This window comes from Rhipicephalus sanguineus, chromosome 6 (genome assembly GCF_013339695.2).
Source record: "Rhipicephalus sanguineus isolate Rsan-2018 chromosome 6, BIME_Rsan_1.4, whole genome shotgun sequence".
Lineage (NCBI taxonomy): Eukaryota > Metazoa > Arthropoda > Arachnida > Ixodida > Ixodidae > Rhipicephalus > Rhipicephalus sanguineus.
In genome coordinates, this window is record NC_051181.1 from 55115538 (window position 1) to 55132126 (window position 16589).

Genomic DNA, 16589 nt, shown 5'->3' on the forward strand with positions numbered 1-16589 from the left:
CATTGTCTGTTTCGTTTAGTAAGCTGTGTACGAGGCAAAATTAGAATGAGCAACATCCTACGATCGAAGTATCACGTTATTTCAAACAATGAAAGCGAGTAATGTGATATCTCTTAGCACTTGAAGAGATACGCTGTCTTGATAGAAAGCGACCATACCAGAATAACAAAAAACTTAGATAAAACGGTCTCATTTTTGTTCATCATGCTTGAAGGCATGATTACATGACACCGTGAAGTGGTAGTAAATCTCGAAAACATGTGATGTGGCTTAGCCAATCGAAGGGCCCCAAACTGTCGAGATAAGCGTATAAAATGGCTCGCTTTTCCAATTCCACCAACGCTCCAGGAATTACACCATCGGAAAGTGAACGGTACGCATGGCTTCCCGATTTCTTTTTCTGTGCCTACTGCGTCCCTCGTGAACTTGTTGCAAGCTCTAAAAATGGCTTCGTTTCTGTTTTGCCTTACATGCAGGAACTCAGGTACGCCAAAATGCACTACGCAACCTTGTTTCTGTTTGCCACCCTCGCTATGGGTGTGCATGGTAGAACCTCTGCCAGGACATTTGGTTCGCCACAGCACCCAGAGCACAACATCCATGCTCACCCTCACAATCACTTTCCGGGAGCTCAACACGATGCCACACACCACGGGGTTCAAGCTGGTCGCGACTCTTCGGTCTCCATTCTTGTCTGCCAAGTCGTCAAGGTTCCTGTTGGCCACTCAGGCGCTCAACCATCCCACGCCACCACCGGCGTCGGCTCTTCATCGGTCGAGGCGGCGTCTTCGGTCGTTTCGTCGTCGCAGGAGGCGCTGTCTAGCCTGAATTCCCGCGTCAGGACAGCCGTGAAGCACATCGTTGATCCCGTTGTAGCCGCCTTGCAGAACACGTCGCTTTGGCTAAACCGTACGTCGCAGCTTCACCTGAACCAGTCCCACCAGCACTCTGCTCTTCACCACGAGCACCAGCATGCTGGCATGGTCAACCACGCTCACGCCGCTCACAACAACCACGAACATCAACACCAGCACGGTGCGCAGGTAAACCATCACGGCGCTCAAGGACAAGTCCAGAACCACCATCACCACCAACTCCCGCAAGTAGTTCCAAACCAAGCTGTGCCGATGACCGTTGTCTCCGTTCCAGTCCTGGTTCCCGCAGTACACGTCGGCTCTGTTCCCCTCGTGAACCTTTCCGCAAGTGTTCCAGCCAGTATCGATGTTCCATCGCTTCAGTTTTCGTACCCAAGCCAGGAAAACGCTACGTTGTCGGCCCCTGTCAAGGCTACAGCGCAACCTACATCAACGCCCGCTGATGCTAACCTTCTTGGCCGCACTGGTGATTTGCCAACAGCGCCCGTCACCGACATCACCCTTACTCAGGCGTCGGATGTGTCCACCCCTACTACGCTTTCTGACATCTTTACTATTTGGTTGCGATCTGGAACCGTGGACGACTCGACTGAAGCTACCAGCACATCGGAACCTACTACGTCGTTCCATGGGCCAATTTCTACGTCTTCGACTTCTGCGGACGCATCTACGACTGGCCACAAGCCTCGGACCACGGTAGCCCTGTAACTATCGCTCAGCCACTGATGAAATATTTACTGTGCTATTAGCTTCTCAGTCGCTTCAAGGAACATCTGTATTTATATATGTATTCGCCACTTCGGCAGCAGCCTTTTACTTCGCGTGCACCTTTTGCACTGACGCGGCCTCTATATGCGGTTTGCAATAAAGCAAGCGTTTTTATACACGTACCTTGGTTTTGGTTGTCCAGTCTGTCCACTTAGTTTCACTTCTGCCTTGAGCACATCGTAGCCTAGTGAAATCATACGTTGCACCGCATCGTATTGACTGCCAGCGTTCAAAAGCCACATAGCGCATAAATTCAATCTTCTTAGCGCTTTTCTGCACACCTGCCGTTGGCAGGCCATCGCTGTCCTGCAAGAACACGTCCACGTGCCTATCCTTGCGTGTTCACGCGCATGATATCGCGAGCCTCTTTTCGACTTGCATGGGTTCATGTTTGGTGTCGTAGGGCATTTCGAATAAGTTTAACTCGGTCGGTCCCCCCCTCCTCTTAACAGCGAAGCTGTTTAAGCTGAGCATTACTTGTGCGCCCTACCAGAAGACTATCATCACCATAAACAGGTATGCGCCACAGAAATGGGACAAATCCCACTACTTGCCACTGGTTCACTAATAGAGAATGATGAAAATGCTATACAAAGAAAAAGAGATAATGGGAATAAAGACATAAAATGAGATCAAGAGACAAAGGGAAAGAAAGAAAAAAGCGGAGAGGAAGAAAGGGGGCAAAGACAAATCAAGATAAACAGAGCGAGAAAGAAATAGAAAACATAAAATAGATTCAAGAAAGAAAACGAAAGAAAAAAACCCACTTATCTCCACGAAGTGAATCGTGACTAGTGGGCCAAGCTCTGGGTATCCTATGGGTTAGCAACCGTACGTTCCCCGAGCGTTGCCCCATATAATGTAAATTGAGTGACATATAAGGTGACATAAAGAGTCGACGACAAAGCTAGGAAAAGAAGGGAAATCTGGGCTAGTTGGTTATAGTTGATTTGCGAACAGCTTACAGCGCAATAAAAAGACGAGGACGCAGACCAAGGATGTGACGACACGAGCGCTGACTTTCAATTATTGTTTATTGAAAGGAAGGGCACGAATATTTACATGCAGAGGCCAACCGCCTATCGACCGAGCAACTGCGCGTGTGTATCAGAGTCGTCCCGGTGATAACCAAATTACTCAGGGCACGTGGAACATCTACGTGCGTCAAAAAGCATACATGCAAAACAAGACCCACTTACAAAAAATTCGGCAGATCCCAGGTACCGTGGGAGTCGATGCGAAGCATGCGGCGAGAAGGTGACTGTGGCGTAATTTTTTTTACTCACGACAGGTTACAAAATGGCGTTATAGATTTGTATAAATTTTATACGCACACATATATGTTGAAGAGCCGCATATGTGTTATATAACCAGTTGTTTACGGTTGCGTAACGCTGCTAATGGCAACGTGGCTAATACCAACACCAGAAGCGGTAAGAAATGGAAGGAGAATGAGAGAAAGGAAAGGCAGGGATGTTAACTAGTCTAGAAGGACCGGTATGCTACCCTACACTGGGGGAAGGGATGGGGGAGATATAAAGAGAGAGAGAGAGAGAAGGAGAGCACTCACGCACAATGAGTCACACACATCTCACAGTCATGCTAACGTCGTTAGTCTATACCCGACGGCGCAGGCCTTCAAGAAGTTGAGCACTGCCTTCGTCGCCTTCACCCGCCATGACCTCTCAGGACGACATTCCAGAATGGTTTCTGCCGTCATCGGTCTGGGATCTATGAGAGCAAGAGAGACTGCGAGGGATTTTCTCTGCGCATTGTAGCGAGGATAGTCGCAGAAGATGTACTGTAGTGTCTCCTCGCTACCACAGTTGTCACAAAACGGGTTGTCAGCCATTTGGATTCGAAAGGAGAATGACTTTGTGAAAGCCACTCTTAGCCATAAACGGCAAAGCAGAGTGGCATCATTTTGGCGTAGTCCCGTAGGTGTCTGAAGACGCAAATTGGTCGGGCAGTGGCGGTGGTCGTTGTGCAGTCTGCTTGCTGTATCACAAGTGGAGGAAGTCATTTCTTGTGCAGCCACTCGAAGTTGGCTAGAAGCATCGGTCCTTGATAGGGGTATCGTCTCGATCCTGTCACCTTGAAGAGCTGATCGAGCAGCATTGTCGGCGTGTTCATTGCCTATCAGGCCGCAGTGACTTGGCAGCTGATATGTAGTGCTTATACATGTCCTGAGAACGCACGCACGTTTCACAAACCCGTGTGCATGTGTGAAAGAAGTTCTTGACCGTTCTAGTTTGAACAAGGGCATCATCACCCTGATCAGTGAGCACCAGTCATGACTTGTAATAGGATCCGGTCGTGATCGCGGTGACGAGGGGTCCACGTGTAGTGAAGCTTGTGGTATAGTATAGTTGTTGGAATTCGTGGATGCCTCAGTCATTTTGTCGACAAGTTGTCTGTCGATATAGCCGGTGGCATGTCGGAACCTGAAACCGCCTTTCGCGTTGGTGAGGTATAGGCCGTCGAGGCTGGAAGGCCGGGACAGTGCTACATATACCAACATCAGTGGATGGTGCTTGTCATATTCGTAGACTACCTGGGCGTATTGGCCTACGTAGCCTAGTCTACAAAGCGGCTGTCAATCAATCTGGCATCATCCTCGGTCAGCATGAGACCATCGCCCAGGCTCGTAAGAAATGAAGAGGGCAGTGCGTCGTTCTGGCGGACGAAGTGCACATTACGGTGCGGTGATGTGGATATCATATGTAACTTTCGTTAATGTATTCCTCCGGGGTCAAGCACTGCTTCAATATAGCTTGCTGAATCACAGGAATACAAACGTAATGTTTATTAGATTCCTATAAAAGCGGAGTCAAGACTGGAACCACAGAGGCTAATCTGGTATAATGCCTGTATCCTCGGACTACGTCTCGTAGGAGTATCATGTAGTGTTTATTGCTTTCTTGTAAAATTAGATAGCAAACACCACAACCACAATTGACGTTGCACCGATATTACGCCTGCGTAGCTGTTTTTCCAAACCAGTTTATGTTATGTTATTTATGTTATTTATGTTATTTATGTTATTTATGTTATTAGGACTTTATGCGCTATGGAAAAGTCGCATGATCGACAGGCACGCCGAGCCACCACGATCGACGAGGTCTGTCTTCCGAGAAGAAGCTGCTCAAGTGCGCAGTGTTGTTGAGACTTTTGAGCCCGTTCCGGAGTGGCTTGCACTTCTGGACGCTTGTGTGTGTTTGCCTGACTTTTGAACAGCCTCTTACTGTAGGCAGCAATGTGGGTGTTCTGAATGTTAAGGTAATTCTAATGTGACGAAGTATGTAGTGTGTGGTTCACAGCAATAACGGGTCATATTTCCATGAATTAAAGAAAAAAAACCTGGTGTGGCTCAGTGGTAGAATATCTGATTGCCACGCAGAATGCTTGGGTTCGATTCCTGCTGGGATCCTAATTTTCATTCTTTCCATTCGTCGAGTCAACGCTGCCGATGTTGGTTTTCCTTAACGCTCTAGCATTTAAGTCACCAATGTTTGTTCTCGCCGTTCCTGGGCATATATAAACTGTCAATCACCTGTGGTGCATACCCGTACACCGCGGCCCGTGGTAAACGGGTATGTGCCACACGTGTGAGTGGAAAGGGTTTGACGACGTACGCAACAAGATTTTAACGTTATTCATGTCATGACCCGGCAGTCATATTCGTCAAATCCTCTTACCCTCCCATGCAAATTTTGGTCTACTCCAAGTTAAGGAGGCGATCATGAGAGCACCCAGACGTAGGCGGCTAGATAGATAGATAGATAGATAGATAGATAGATAGATAGATAGATAGATAGATACGTAGATAGAAACGCTCAAAGTGCCAAAGGTTCGCTAAGAAATGCTTCGCATTTAAAAACGTGTGACACCACCTAATCCAGAGCCAGTCAAGACAAGTTTCGATTAAGAAATTGCACCTCCTTTTCGCTAAGAGCAACCGACGGATGGATTATACACCTTTCACCTTCTCTGCCGATGCCATAACCTCCCTCGTGATCTGATGCTTATGGCGGAACAAATAATCTGGTTTCCCCGCCATCGCTTCGCAACCATATTCGCTGCCAGGGGCGTAGCCAAGGGGGGGGGGGGGGGGGGGTTGGGGGGGTTCAACCCCCCCCCGAAATTTTTCAGTTTTGCTTGCGTATATATACACGCACACATACAAACGCACGCACGAACATACATAAAGTATGGTTGAACCCCCCCCCCCGAAAAAAACTTCTGGCTACGCCCCTGTTCGCTGCAGTTTGAAGGCAGGTGCAAACCGCCTGCATCCCTTAACGATGACAAATGCTCTCCATATTTACACATCGTCCGGTTTGGCCAATATAAACACGCCGGCATGACAACGGCAATCTGTATACAGCAGCTAACTTGCATATAATGTATCTATCTTTCTGCTTCTTGGGATATGAATTACAAGCCTTACCAACCCCCGATAGTTTCTTATGCAAACGTGAACAGATAGTCGCAAGTTTACTAGGGGCGGAAAAGGCCACGCGCACCCCATATCTGTTTCCCACATTCTTCAGGCAGGGCGAAAACTTATGTAATGAGGTAAAACCACCAGCCTATTTTCCTTGCGCAATTGCACTGTTGTCTTTTTTTGCCTTATGACTCTGATGCACACGCCAGCACATCGGTCGATAGCCGGTTGGCATCTGTATGCATTTATTCGTGCCCTTCCTTCCAATAAACTTTATTTGAGAGTCAGCGCTCGTGTCGTCACATCCTTGGTCTGCGTCCTCGTCTTTTTATTGCGCTGTAAGCTGATCGAAAATGGACAAAGGTAGGTCCTACGGTCCATCATGTAGTTATGCAGAACTATCGATGGTACTATCGATACTATCGATATCTGTGTCACTATTTAACTATCGATGATAAAAAATACTATCGATAGCGCTATCGATAATAAAAAATTCGATGGTACTATCGATAGTATAAAATCAACAGCACGAACTCATAAACTTGGTCCCCCCCCCGCGTGGTACATAATGGAGCCGGAGGAGTAGGCTGAAGGGCAAGAAAGTTGGCATGCTTGTGTTAATCACCTGAGTGCTTTGCTGACACATGATCATAAAGTCAAACTGTTCAGCTGTAGCGAAAAGGAAGCAGTTACATGAAGTGGAACTGCGCTGCTTCAAATTTATATTGCATTTTATGATATCAAAATAAAAAATATCGTGAACTAAGTTTGTTAATTGTAAGATGTAACTGATTCCTTTTGTATGTGAATTTACTGATGAGATGGACATACCCGCCATTTTCCCTGCAGAAATAATTCATTTCTACTCTCAAGAATTGCTCATAAATTAAGCGAAGCTGATAGTAGGCTATCTAAAATACTTGGCAATATGGCCGGCCAGCAACAGCATCATTATTCACACCACTATCAATAGTATTGTCACGTAGTCATGACGGTGAATAACGCTACAAAAAGAGCGGGAAATACGGAGCTCTTTATTTGGGCGGCCTTGTGTCCAGAAAAGCAAAACTCAAAAGTACAAGCGATACACCCTGCGCACTGATATCCGTGAGAACAGTCGTCAGCCGCCGAGTAATCTGATCATCGGTTGAACGCGTCGACTTTTATACATCAGTCATCGATCCTTCCAGCGTTATCGCTGGTGCTCGCGTAAGCTCTCGAATAAACTTCACTATTCGCGTCCGGCGCGTAATCTTACAGAATGATCTCAAACAATCGTAAACCTTCTCAAACATTACGGCGCGCTTTGCGTCAAACGTTGCTAACAGTCTTTGTGGGTGAAACCCAAATACATCAAAACAAATCAATAAACATGCGTGGCTGTAATATCGCTAGTAATATTAACCATGGTACTACCGATTGCACTATCGATAGTTTGTCGATAGTGGTACTATCGGTAGTTTGTCTACACTATCGATAGTTTTAAAAAACATCGATGCTATCGATAGTCAATTTACCGACAGTTCTGCATCACTATCATAATGTCTACGTTGAAGTCGCCGACTAGTATAAAGGGTTTGTGCTTGTAGGTGTTTTATATTGTTCTGTCACAATTCTGACTGATGTTCGTCTATTGTAAACTTGTTTTTTATTCACATACGCACATATATGTTTCGACTGTAGCAACGGTTTTCCATTTACCGTGACAGCATACAGTAAGAGTCGACGACAAAGCTAGGTCCTAAGGTCCATAATGTGCACGTTGAAGTCGCCTACTAGTATAAAGGGTTTGTGCTTGTAGGTGTTTTATATTGTTTCGTGAGAATTATGATTGATATTTGTATATTGTTAAACCTGATATTTCGATTTTACACGGTGCTGTGCCGTGAGCACGGACGCCAAACGGACGGACAAGCCTCGGCATTAAGGTGCTTCGCCCCTAAAAAATAAAAAAATAATACTCAGAAACAAAGAAGGCCACCCAGCTGCGATCTTCCTTCAGGCTCAGCACGACTAGTGCGAAGCTTCCATAATAGGGAACGGGAAAGGCAACGGCGTCAGCGAGAAGAGCCCGAAGCGATGGAAGCTCTACGCCAACGATGACGTGCCCGTAGATCTGTGAGAGGTGCGAACGCTCGGTTCTGGAGTTTTGACATCCGTGTCGTGACTAACCTAGCTAAAGCCTAGCAACAACCTAGAATCAACCAAATTTGACTTCAGAACTGTCCAGTTTTGCTGTTGCAAGCCTTGCGCGTAACGGGCGATCAACAAGGCAACACTGTGTACAACCAATAGAGCAACGCCTGGCAACGCTGTACGCAAGCGTTCCTTTTGTTATCAATAAACCAGTGTACTTGTGTCCACCACCGTGTGCAGACGCTTTCTACAAGACACTCGATACAGTGGAAGCGTTGCTATATATATATTTTTTTTATTTTCTGTAGGAACATATGTGCTTGCAGCGAACACAATTCTTTTAGAAAGCAAGTGAGGTGTTTTTTTTTCGAAATGGGTCAAATCCATCCAAAGAGAATTTGAGAAAACGGCAAAAATTTGCTATGTGTGGTGTTTAGGTTCGTCACGTCGCAAGGCGTGTGACGCGAGGAAGATGGAGACAGTAAGTGACAGTAAAGACAGTTATATTGAGCGACAAACATAGAGGACAACAAGAGCAACAATACGGGCCCGTGTACGCGGTTTCAAACAAACAAACAAATATTCAGTCTCACAATCGTCTCCGAAGACGTCCAGTGCCTTGTGAAGCGAGGCTCGATGCGTCCCTGCGTTGCGACTGTCGCTGGTGTGCGGCGGCCAACGTCCCGGCGCAGAAAGAAGCAGCAGGCTCAGGCGAAGCCGCAAGTAGCAGGCGGCCAAGCTCGTTCGACGCGGTAGCCGGCGACTCCGGGGCCTCGAACACGCTCGCTGTCTCGACGATGGCCGGCAGCAGGGCTCTCCCGGAACTTGTGTCCGCTCACGCCATGGCCCGAAGACCTCGACGGCTCGAACACAGGAGTGCGGCCTTCGGAACCTCGCGCGTAGTTGCGGGTCCGCAGTAGGCTCTTTCAACTCGTCTTGCCGGCGTTCCAGCCACCGATCGTCTGCGCGAGCCCTTCCTTTTTTTCGCATTCGCTGCGCGAACTCTAAATCTGGTTTCGTTTTCTTCCTCTTCTTGAGGGACGCTCTGCTGTCGTCTGCTTCACTTGGGGTTTTTGGCGGTGCTTCTTCACATCACCCCCCACTTAAGAAAGTTCTTTCGTTAGAAGAACTTGAGGGCACTGGGAACACGCCGGTTCACTGAAGGAAACACGCGCAATAGCGCCATTGCACATCACAGCAGTTCCGAGCACCGCACACTCGGCACATAGGTGAACACTCATACCAGTTCCGAGCACCGCATTTGGCAACACAATAGCACACAATGAAAAAGTAGAAACAATGCACAGAACTACTAAAGTGTCATGATCCCTGCGTAGTGTCCTACGACACAGTAACAAAGAGCGAAAGAAAGAACTTAACTTCTTTTTTTTTCTTTTTTGCTCTTGTTGCCACACGCTATGTCTTCGTAGACACATCGCTCATGGGTACGGCAACCAGCTCTTATAGCCTACCCCTACAATTTCACGCCCTACAACATACACAGTCTAGAAAGCGTGTTGCATCAGTCTTCGAAACGATCGCGCTTCCTTTCTCGACTGTAGAAGTTACGTGGCCCGTATACAGTCGCATGTTTCCACCTGCCGTAGGCGGACTCTGGTTGTTCTTCTCGACGACCTTTAACTTGCAGGCGTCGGTCAGGAGTAAGAGAATCCAATCTGCTCACATCGCCAGTTGATTCCTTTTGTTGAAACGGAACGCATGATCGCTTGTTTGGATTCTGTGACATCCAAGATAATGGTCCCAGATTATCGTTGGCGACTCTCTTAAATGGAGCATATTCCAGTGATACTCGACCAACTAGATCCTTGGGAACTGTTCTCTGACACGTGTGGCACGATTTAACAAATCGTGTAATGTCCGACTGGACACCGGGCCAGTAGAATTCTTCGAGCACACGGTGTTTGGTTATCTTAAGCCCTTGATGGCCCGAAAGAATCCCTCCGTGGGCCATTTGCATCACAAAACGTCGGAGGCTCCTTGGTACCACAAGCTGCTCCACTTGTCTCTTCGAACGAAGCGTGAACTTGCGGTAAAGAATTCCCTCCTTCATAAAGAACAGGATGTCGGCGAACCTGGTCTTCACCTTTTGGTGAACTGCTTCGAAGCATTTCCGCAGGCTGCTGTCATCCTTTTGCCTGTCCCCGAGGTCTTGTCGGCTAATGTCCAAGTAGTTGATATCTGGTACGGGTAGCAGATTCGGCTCTCGTGTTGCGTGTTGGTTTACTGCTGCACCTTTTCTATTGACAACTGATTCACAGGCAGCTGATGGTGAGGTCTCTGCGGAGAAGGATCTATTGGTAGCACTGCTATAATGTTCCGCGCTGGATGACTCATAGAAGGCACGAATATGTCTCTTCCAGTCACTGTCAGGAGCGGATACATCACGAACGCCTTGCACATTGCCTAGGACAACATCATACAAGGGATTGTCCATGCAGATAGCTCGAGTCTTGCCTGTGAAAAACGGTGAGATTATCTCCACATCTGCTTCAGGCAGCTTGAGCAATGTTCTGTTAAGAAGACAGACTGATGAGGTGTTTCCTGTCAGTTTGCTGTCTGATACGAGGGACCTCTTCACAATATTGGCATCGCACCCCGTATCACGTAGTACTGTAGCAAGATGTCCTTCAAGTAGACCCACAGCTGTTGGCATACATTTTTTGTACAGCTTGGGCCTTTGCGTTCTTCCGCGTTCCAAGCTTCCGGAAACGCAGCGCAAAGCCCCTGACTCTGATTTAACGGCTTGCGGCAGATCTACGTGCTGTAAAGAGCACGAGGCCTGCTCGATAGTGCTGGCCTTTTTGGGGCAGTCACCTGTCCGATGCCCAGTGCAGTGACACTTTGCACAGTTGGGTGGCTTTGTGCTTGGACTCTTTGTGTTGGTCCAGCAATCGGCAGCTTTATGACCTCGTTTACCACAAAGAAAGCAATGTGGTCTTTCCTTTTCATCTCGTCGCTCAGACGTTTGAGTTTGACCTGGCGGCTTGTTCGGGTCGTCGTCTTTTCCTTTACCAAGGTTTACTAACCCTTGCGCCTCCAGGTAATGGTCCGTAGCTTCTGCTAGTTGGTCAAGTCCTTGGCAATTCCTTTCTTTAAGAAAGACTGCCAGTTTCTCATGACATTGTACAAGAAACTGTTCTGAGACGATCTTGTCTCGCAGAGCATCGTACGTCCAGTCTGTCTTGGCCATTTCTTGCCAATGGTCAAAATAACCCAATAGACGTCCGGCGAACTGTCTGCCAGTTTCTGCATTATCAGGTTTCGCTGATCGAAACTAGGTTCGATAACCTTCCTCTGTGAACCTGAAGCGTTGTAGTAGGGTTTTCTTCAACGTTATGTAGTCCATGGCATGCTCAGGTGCCATCCTACCTACAACACTTAAGGCCTCTCCGGTCAAGCAAAGGCTTAGTGATAGGGCCCATTTGTCTTGTGGCCAGTCTAGGCTCGTAGCGACGCGCTCAAACCGCTGTATATATGCGTCCAGCTCATCGCGTCCTTCGTTAAATGCTGGGATGAGCTTATGCGGACTTTGCTAGCACTGCGTGGTGCCTACGGGCACACCCTCGGTAAGCTGCCCAGTAGTTGTGCTACCCGCTGTCGCACCTAACTCATGCAACTTTAACTTCAGCTCTAGCACTTCCTTCTCTGCCTTTAATCTAGTGACTGTCTCCGCATCGGCTTCTTTCGCGGCATTGCGATCAGCCAGACGAGCGTCACGTGCCTCTTTTTCGCGTGCGCGTTCTTGGTCCATCCACTCTTTTAGTGCTGAGCCGCTCAACCCTAACTCCTTTCCGATTGCCGTCAGCTTATCTGCCTACATCATCGACCGTCACACACACAAATGCGATGTGATGCTCTTCTTAGATGGAACAAGAGCAGTCCTGTCTCGCGGACGCCAGATATGTGGTGTTTAGGTTCGTCACGTCGCAAGGCGTGTGACGCGAGGAAGATGGAGACAGTAAGTGACAGTAAAGACAGTTATATTGAGCGACAAACATAGAGGACAACAAGAGCAACAATACGGGCCCGTGTACGCGGTTTCAAACAAACAAACAAATATTCAGTCTCACAATCGTCTCCGAAGACGTCCAGTGCCTTGTGAAGCGAGGCTCGATGCGTCCCTGCGTTGCGACTGTCGCTGGTGTGCGGCGGCCAACGTCCCGGCGCAGAAAGAAGCAGCAGGCTCAGGCGAAGCCGCAAGTAGCAGGCGGCCAAGCTCGTTCGACGCGGTAGCCGGCGACTCCGGGGCCTCGAACACGCTCGCTGTCTCGACGATGGCCGGCAGCAGGGCTCTCCCGGAACTTGTGTCCGCTCACGCCATGGCCCGAAGACCTCGACGGCTCGAACACAGGAGTGCGGCCTTCGGAACCTCGCGCGTAGTTGCGGGTCCGCAGTAGGCTCTTTCAACTCGTCTTGCCGGCGTTCCAGCCACCGATCGTCTGCGCGAGCCCTTCCTTTTTTTCGCATTCGCTGCGCGAACTCTAAATCTAGTTTCGTTTTCTTCCTCTTCTTGAGGGACGCTCTGCTGTCGTCTGCTTCACTCGGGTTTTTTGGCGGTGCTTCTTCACGCTATGCAAACTAAATACAACGCTGTCAAAGCTAGTCTATGATATGTTTTACATGTCGGCCAGGGGAAGTTTCTGGCCACAATCAATTAAAAAATATGCAGCGGATTTCACCATCATTAGCATGATAACTTTGGATTTGGCTCATTTCAAATTCAGTCATGGAATTCAATGCGGTATTCTCGAAAAAATTTTATTGTAATTCGGGCAGTGGCACATTCTTGCTTCGTCGGCGTCGACATTGCTTCTGTTCACGATGTCGTCGACGTCTCGGGACCGATCTCTCGCCGATCTCTTCACTTCCATCAGATTCCATGATAATCCAGCGCCGAAAGGGCAAAAAAAAAAACTTGCACAAACACCCAGAAAACAGGCAGAGTAGTCAGGCTAGGCGGGAAATCACACGGAGGCTTCCACGTTCACCGAATCACGTGATCGCCGAAGCGCTCTACTATCGGCATACTGTATTTGACTCATTTCGATCCATACAGCGCATGGATTGGCTCAATTTCGTTTTGAAACGGGATTTGTGAGCACACGTAGCTGTTGGTATTTGACTCATTTCGTTCCGATCTCTCTTTTAGAGGAAAGTTGAGAGAATGTACTTGCCAATGGAGCAATATTTGAGCTAGTTTCGGTTCCTGGATTTAGCCCATTTCGAAAAAAAAAATCGCCACAAGTGTCGTTTCGGTTAGTCGTTGAAATTTGGGCGAACCTTAAGCTTCGCCGTTAAGAGTTGAACGCGACAGCGAAATCCGCGCACACACACACACGCACAAACAAACACACACACTCTCTCTCTCTATCGCCTTCCCAATCGCTAGCCTGCCTTCGCTTCTCGTGGAGATCTAAACTGTGCTTCAAGGAAAGCCAAAGTGCAAACGCCCCCCGGCTCCTATCTTTATTTGCAGCTTCATAAAATTTTCGCTCACGGCCAACGCTGCTTTTTCGCTCACAACTAAAGACGCCCACGCCGCCGACACCGGAATTTCTGTGGAACGAGATTTGTAATGCTGTCGCATTAAAAGTATGACATGTTCAGAAACATGAGGCACTACATGTAAAAGGCTGTGAGAGGTCGTTGAAATATACCATGCAAGAATTTGGCAACTGGAATGAGTTCATTTTGTTCATTGCCATTAAAATAGTCAATGCCAAGCAAAAACATTGTGAACCTAGCTACACAAACTGCCAACTGAAAACTCCCTTAAATGTGGAGAAAATTTTGAAGCATTGCACTGGAAATGTCCGAGGCTTCAAGCACACAACGTGAGCAAGAACAAATTTACAAATTGTTGAGTTGAGTTGAATAAACTTTATTTGTCCAACGGTTGTTATTGTACCCGGGACCAGGCTGCCAAGAATCCACCATTCGAGGAACATCTTCCGAGGTCCTCGGCGACGGCCCTGGCTCACTGGACGGCCCACTTCTGGTTTTCGGGGGCCTCGCTGAGAAAGGAGGTTTGCCATCGCTCAACAAGGCGCCCCGCTTCAGAGGGTCCTTCAGTTGTCGTCGTCCTTCCTAGTAGCCTATCTTCATTTGTTAGGCATTCTCAAAGTACACAAATTTACAAATGATACATTCTCACTATGTAGGAGAGGTAAAAAGTCATAGTTAGATTTATAAATCGGTAAAAACATGGTAAATGTCTGATGTCGCCGATCAAGTGAACCCGAAAATCAAAATTACTCCACTCTGTTATATAGGGAGCTTGCACGAACGGTGGTGACGCTATGCACTCTGGGTCGGCAGCCATTTTTTGTCAGAGGCAGCCGAGGCAGCACAGTAGTTTTCGTGGCGTCGGCACTACCTGGAGACGTGATGGTGCACTGCATGATTGTAGGCTGCAATAGTTACAGCCAAAGCAAAGCAAAGAAGCTAAAGACCAATGAGGAAGGCTAGAGTTCCTTCAAAATACCAAAGGTGTGCTTACACGAGTGCGGCAAGGCGAAGGAGCTGTCGGGGCGTCGGCGGTGTGAGTGGCTAGCGCGCTTCAAATAGACGCGGCATGCAAGGGGCTAACGCCGACAACTATTTCGTCTGTTCTCGCCACATCATGTCAGGTACGTGAACACATTATGTCGAATACATGTCTACTCCACCGGATATTATTTAAGGTACCAGTTTACTTAAAAATTAGGGTAGCTTCGCACTAGGGGTGCCAAGCCTGAAGGAAGTGCTGAGCTGGGCAGCCTTCTTTGTTTCTCTTCGGTTTTCTCTTTCTTTCCTCCACTCTTACTTTATTTTTCTCTTGTTCCGTTTTTTTCTGTCTTTTTTTCTCTCTTAATTTCTATTTATTCCTCTCTCTTTATCTCTTTCATGCTCTATCTATTTTTCTTCCTATTTTCTCCCCTTCGTGCTCTCTTTCAATTTCTCGCTTGCTTCCTCTTTTTTGCTATTTTTATAGGTGGTTTTGCCTGCGTTACGTCAAGCTACGACAGCATACTATGACAGTATACGAAAGCCCATGTCGCAAAAGTGCTCTGCACTTAAAAAAAAGCGCCACATTTTACACGTTTGACAGGCTGAGTGAGAATTTGCAGTGCGGGGATGTTTCATACTCGTTATGTAATTTCATAAAAGCTATCTACGTATGTTGTCCCAGATAGACCGTTGCACCTCTTCGACGACTGCAACCTCGACTCGACGCCGTCGGCGAACCTAGGTTACGAGTTTCCGTGGCCAAACGAGTCCCGCTACCACTGTCGCAAAGAACGCTCGCAGTACACAGGCAAACGAGCTTCAGCTCTTGTTAGCGCGCGGTTTCGCGCTATGCGAGCTTTACTAAGGAAGCCTCGCAAGGCGAAGACGAAAATGCCACATTCAACACAGGACTGCCGTAATTTCTTATGCTCATGTCGCTGTTTCAGCTTGTTCAGAGCCATACGTCACACACAGGAAGGCACTCGTTCAAACAATTTCAAGAAATGGTACTATTTTTGATGGGGTTGCGGCTTGGGTGCCCATTTGAGGACTCAGCATACCGTTTTGATGTATCGCTTCAACAGCCTCAAGAATTTTCGAGAAATGGCTTGATCTGTTTTTTGATACTATCGGACCCCTTGTACATTGGCCCGAGAAAGAAGAAATAATGAAAACGATGCTGTGGCCTTTGTGGATAACTTTCGCCTCAAGGTTCGTGCTATACTTGATTGTTTTGAAGTTTTTGACCGTCCAAGCCCCTACTTGCCTACTGCAGAGACATTGTCTTATTACAAACATCGTCGGTGAACGCACAGCGCTAATTTAAACACGGACCAGGGGTGCTATGCAGGATGGCCCGAGTTTGGCGAAACTCGCAATCTTTCCCAGCTCTGGCGGCACCCCCTTCTGAACGAGCTAACACTACGAAAAGGTCAAATTTAAAATCACTGGAATGGGAAAAGTACCGCGACCGTCCTGCCCGCCGCCATATTTGGTCCAGCGCGGCCGAAACTGCGACGGCGTGGTGTTGATTTCACGCGGAGTAACGCATGCTTTACGCATTGCGTGCGCGTTTGCAGCCCCGAAGCAGCATACCGTTGTTCTCTAACTGATTAGGAAAGAAATGGCGACAGTTTTCACTTGCCTACACGCGCACGCACGCGTACTAACGCGATAAAGAAATGCGAACTTCGCTGCATTTGCGCGCTCGGCAGTCGGCATCTATTAAATGCGAAGCATTTCTTAGCGAACTTATGCGACTTTGAACGTATCTATCTATCTATCTATCTATCTATCTATCTATCTATCTATCTATCTATCTATCTATCTATCTATCTATCTATCTATCTATC

At 47.7% G+C, this 16589-nt stretch overlaps 1 protein-coding gene across 1 annotated transcript; it reads left to right on the plus strand.

Moving 5' to 3' along the window:
• Positions 1-351: 351 nt before the first annotated feature.
• On the plus strand, positions 352-1685 carry LOC119395796 (midnolin homolog). Its single transcript, XM_037662806.2, has 2 exons — positions 352-373; positions 477-1685. Exon 2 carries the CDS (start codon positions 495-497, stop codon positions 1581-1583), a length of 1089 nt encoding a protein of 362 aa, XP_037518734.1. The 5' UTR covers positions 352-373; positions 477-494; the 3' UTR covers positions 1584-1685.
• Positions 1686-16589: the final 14904 nt, after the last annotated feature.

What these genes read in the sequence shown, in the direction of transcription:
- LOC119395796 (XM_037662806.2), top strand. Translation starts at nt 495, where the DNA reads ATGCACTACGCAACCTTGTTTCTGTTTGCCACCCTCGCTATGGGTGTG.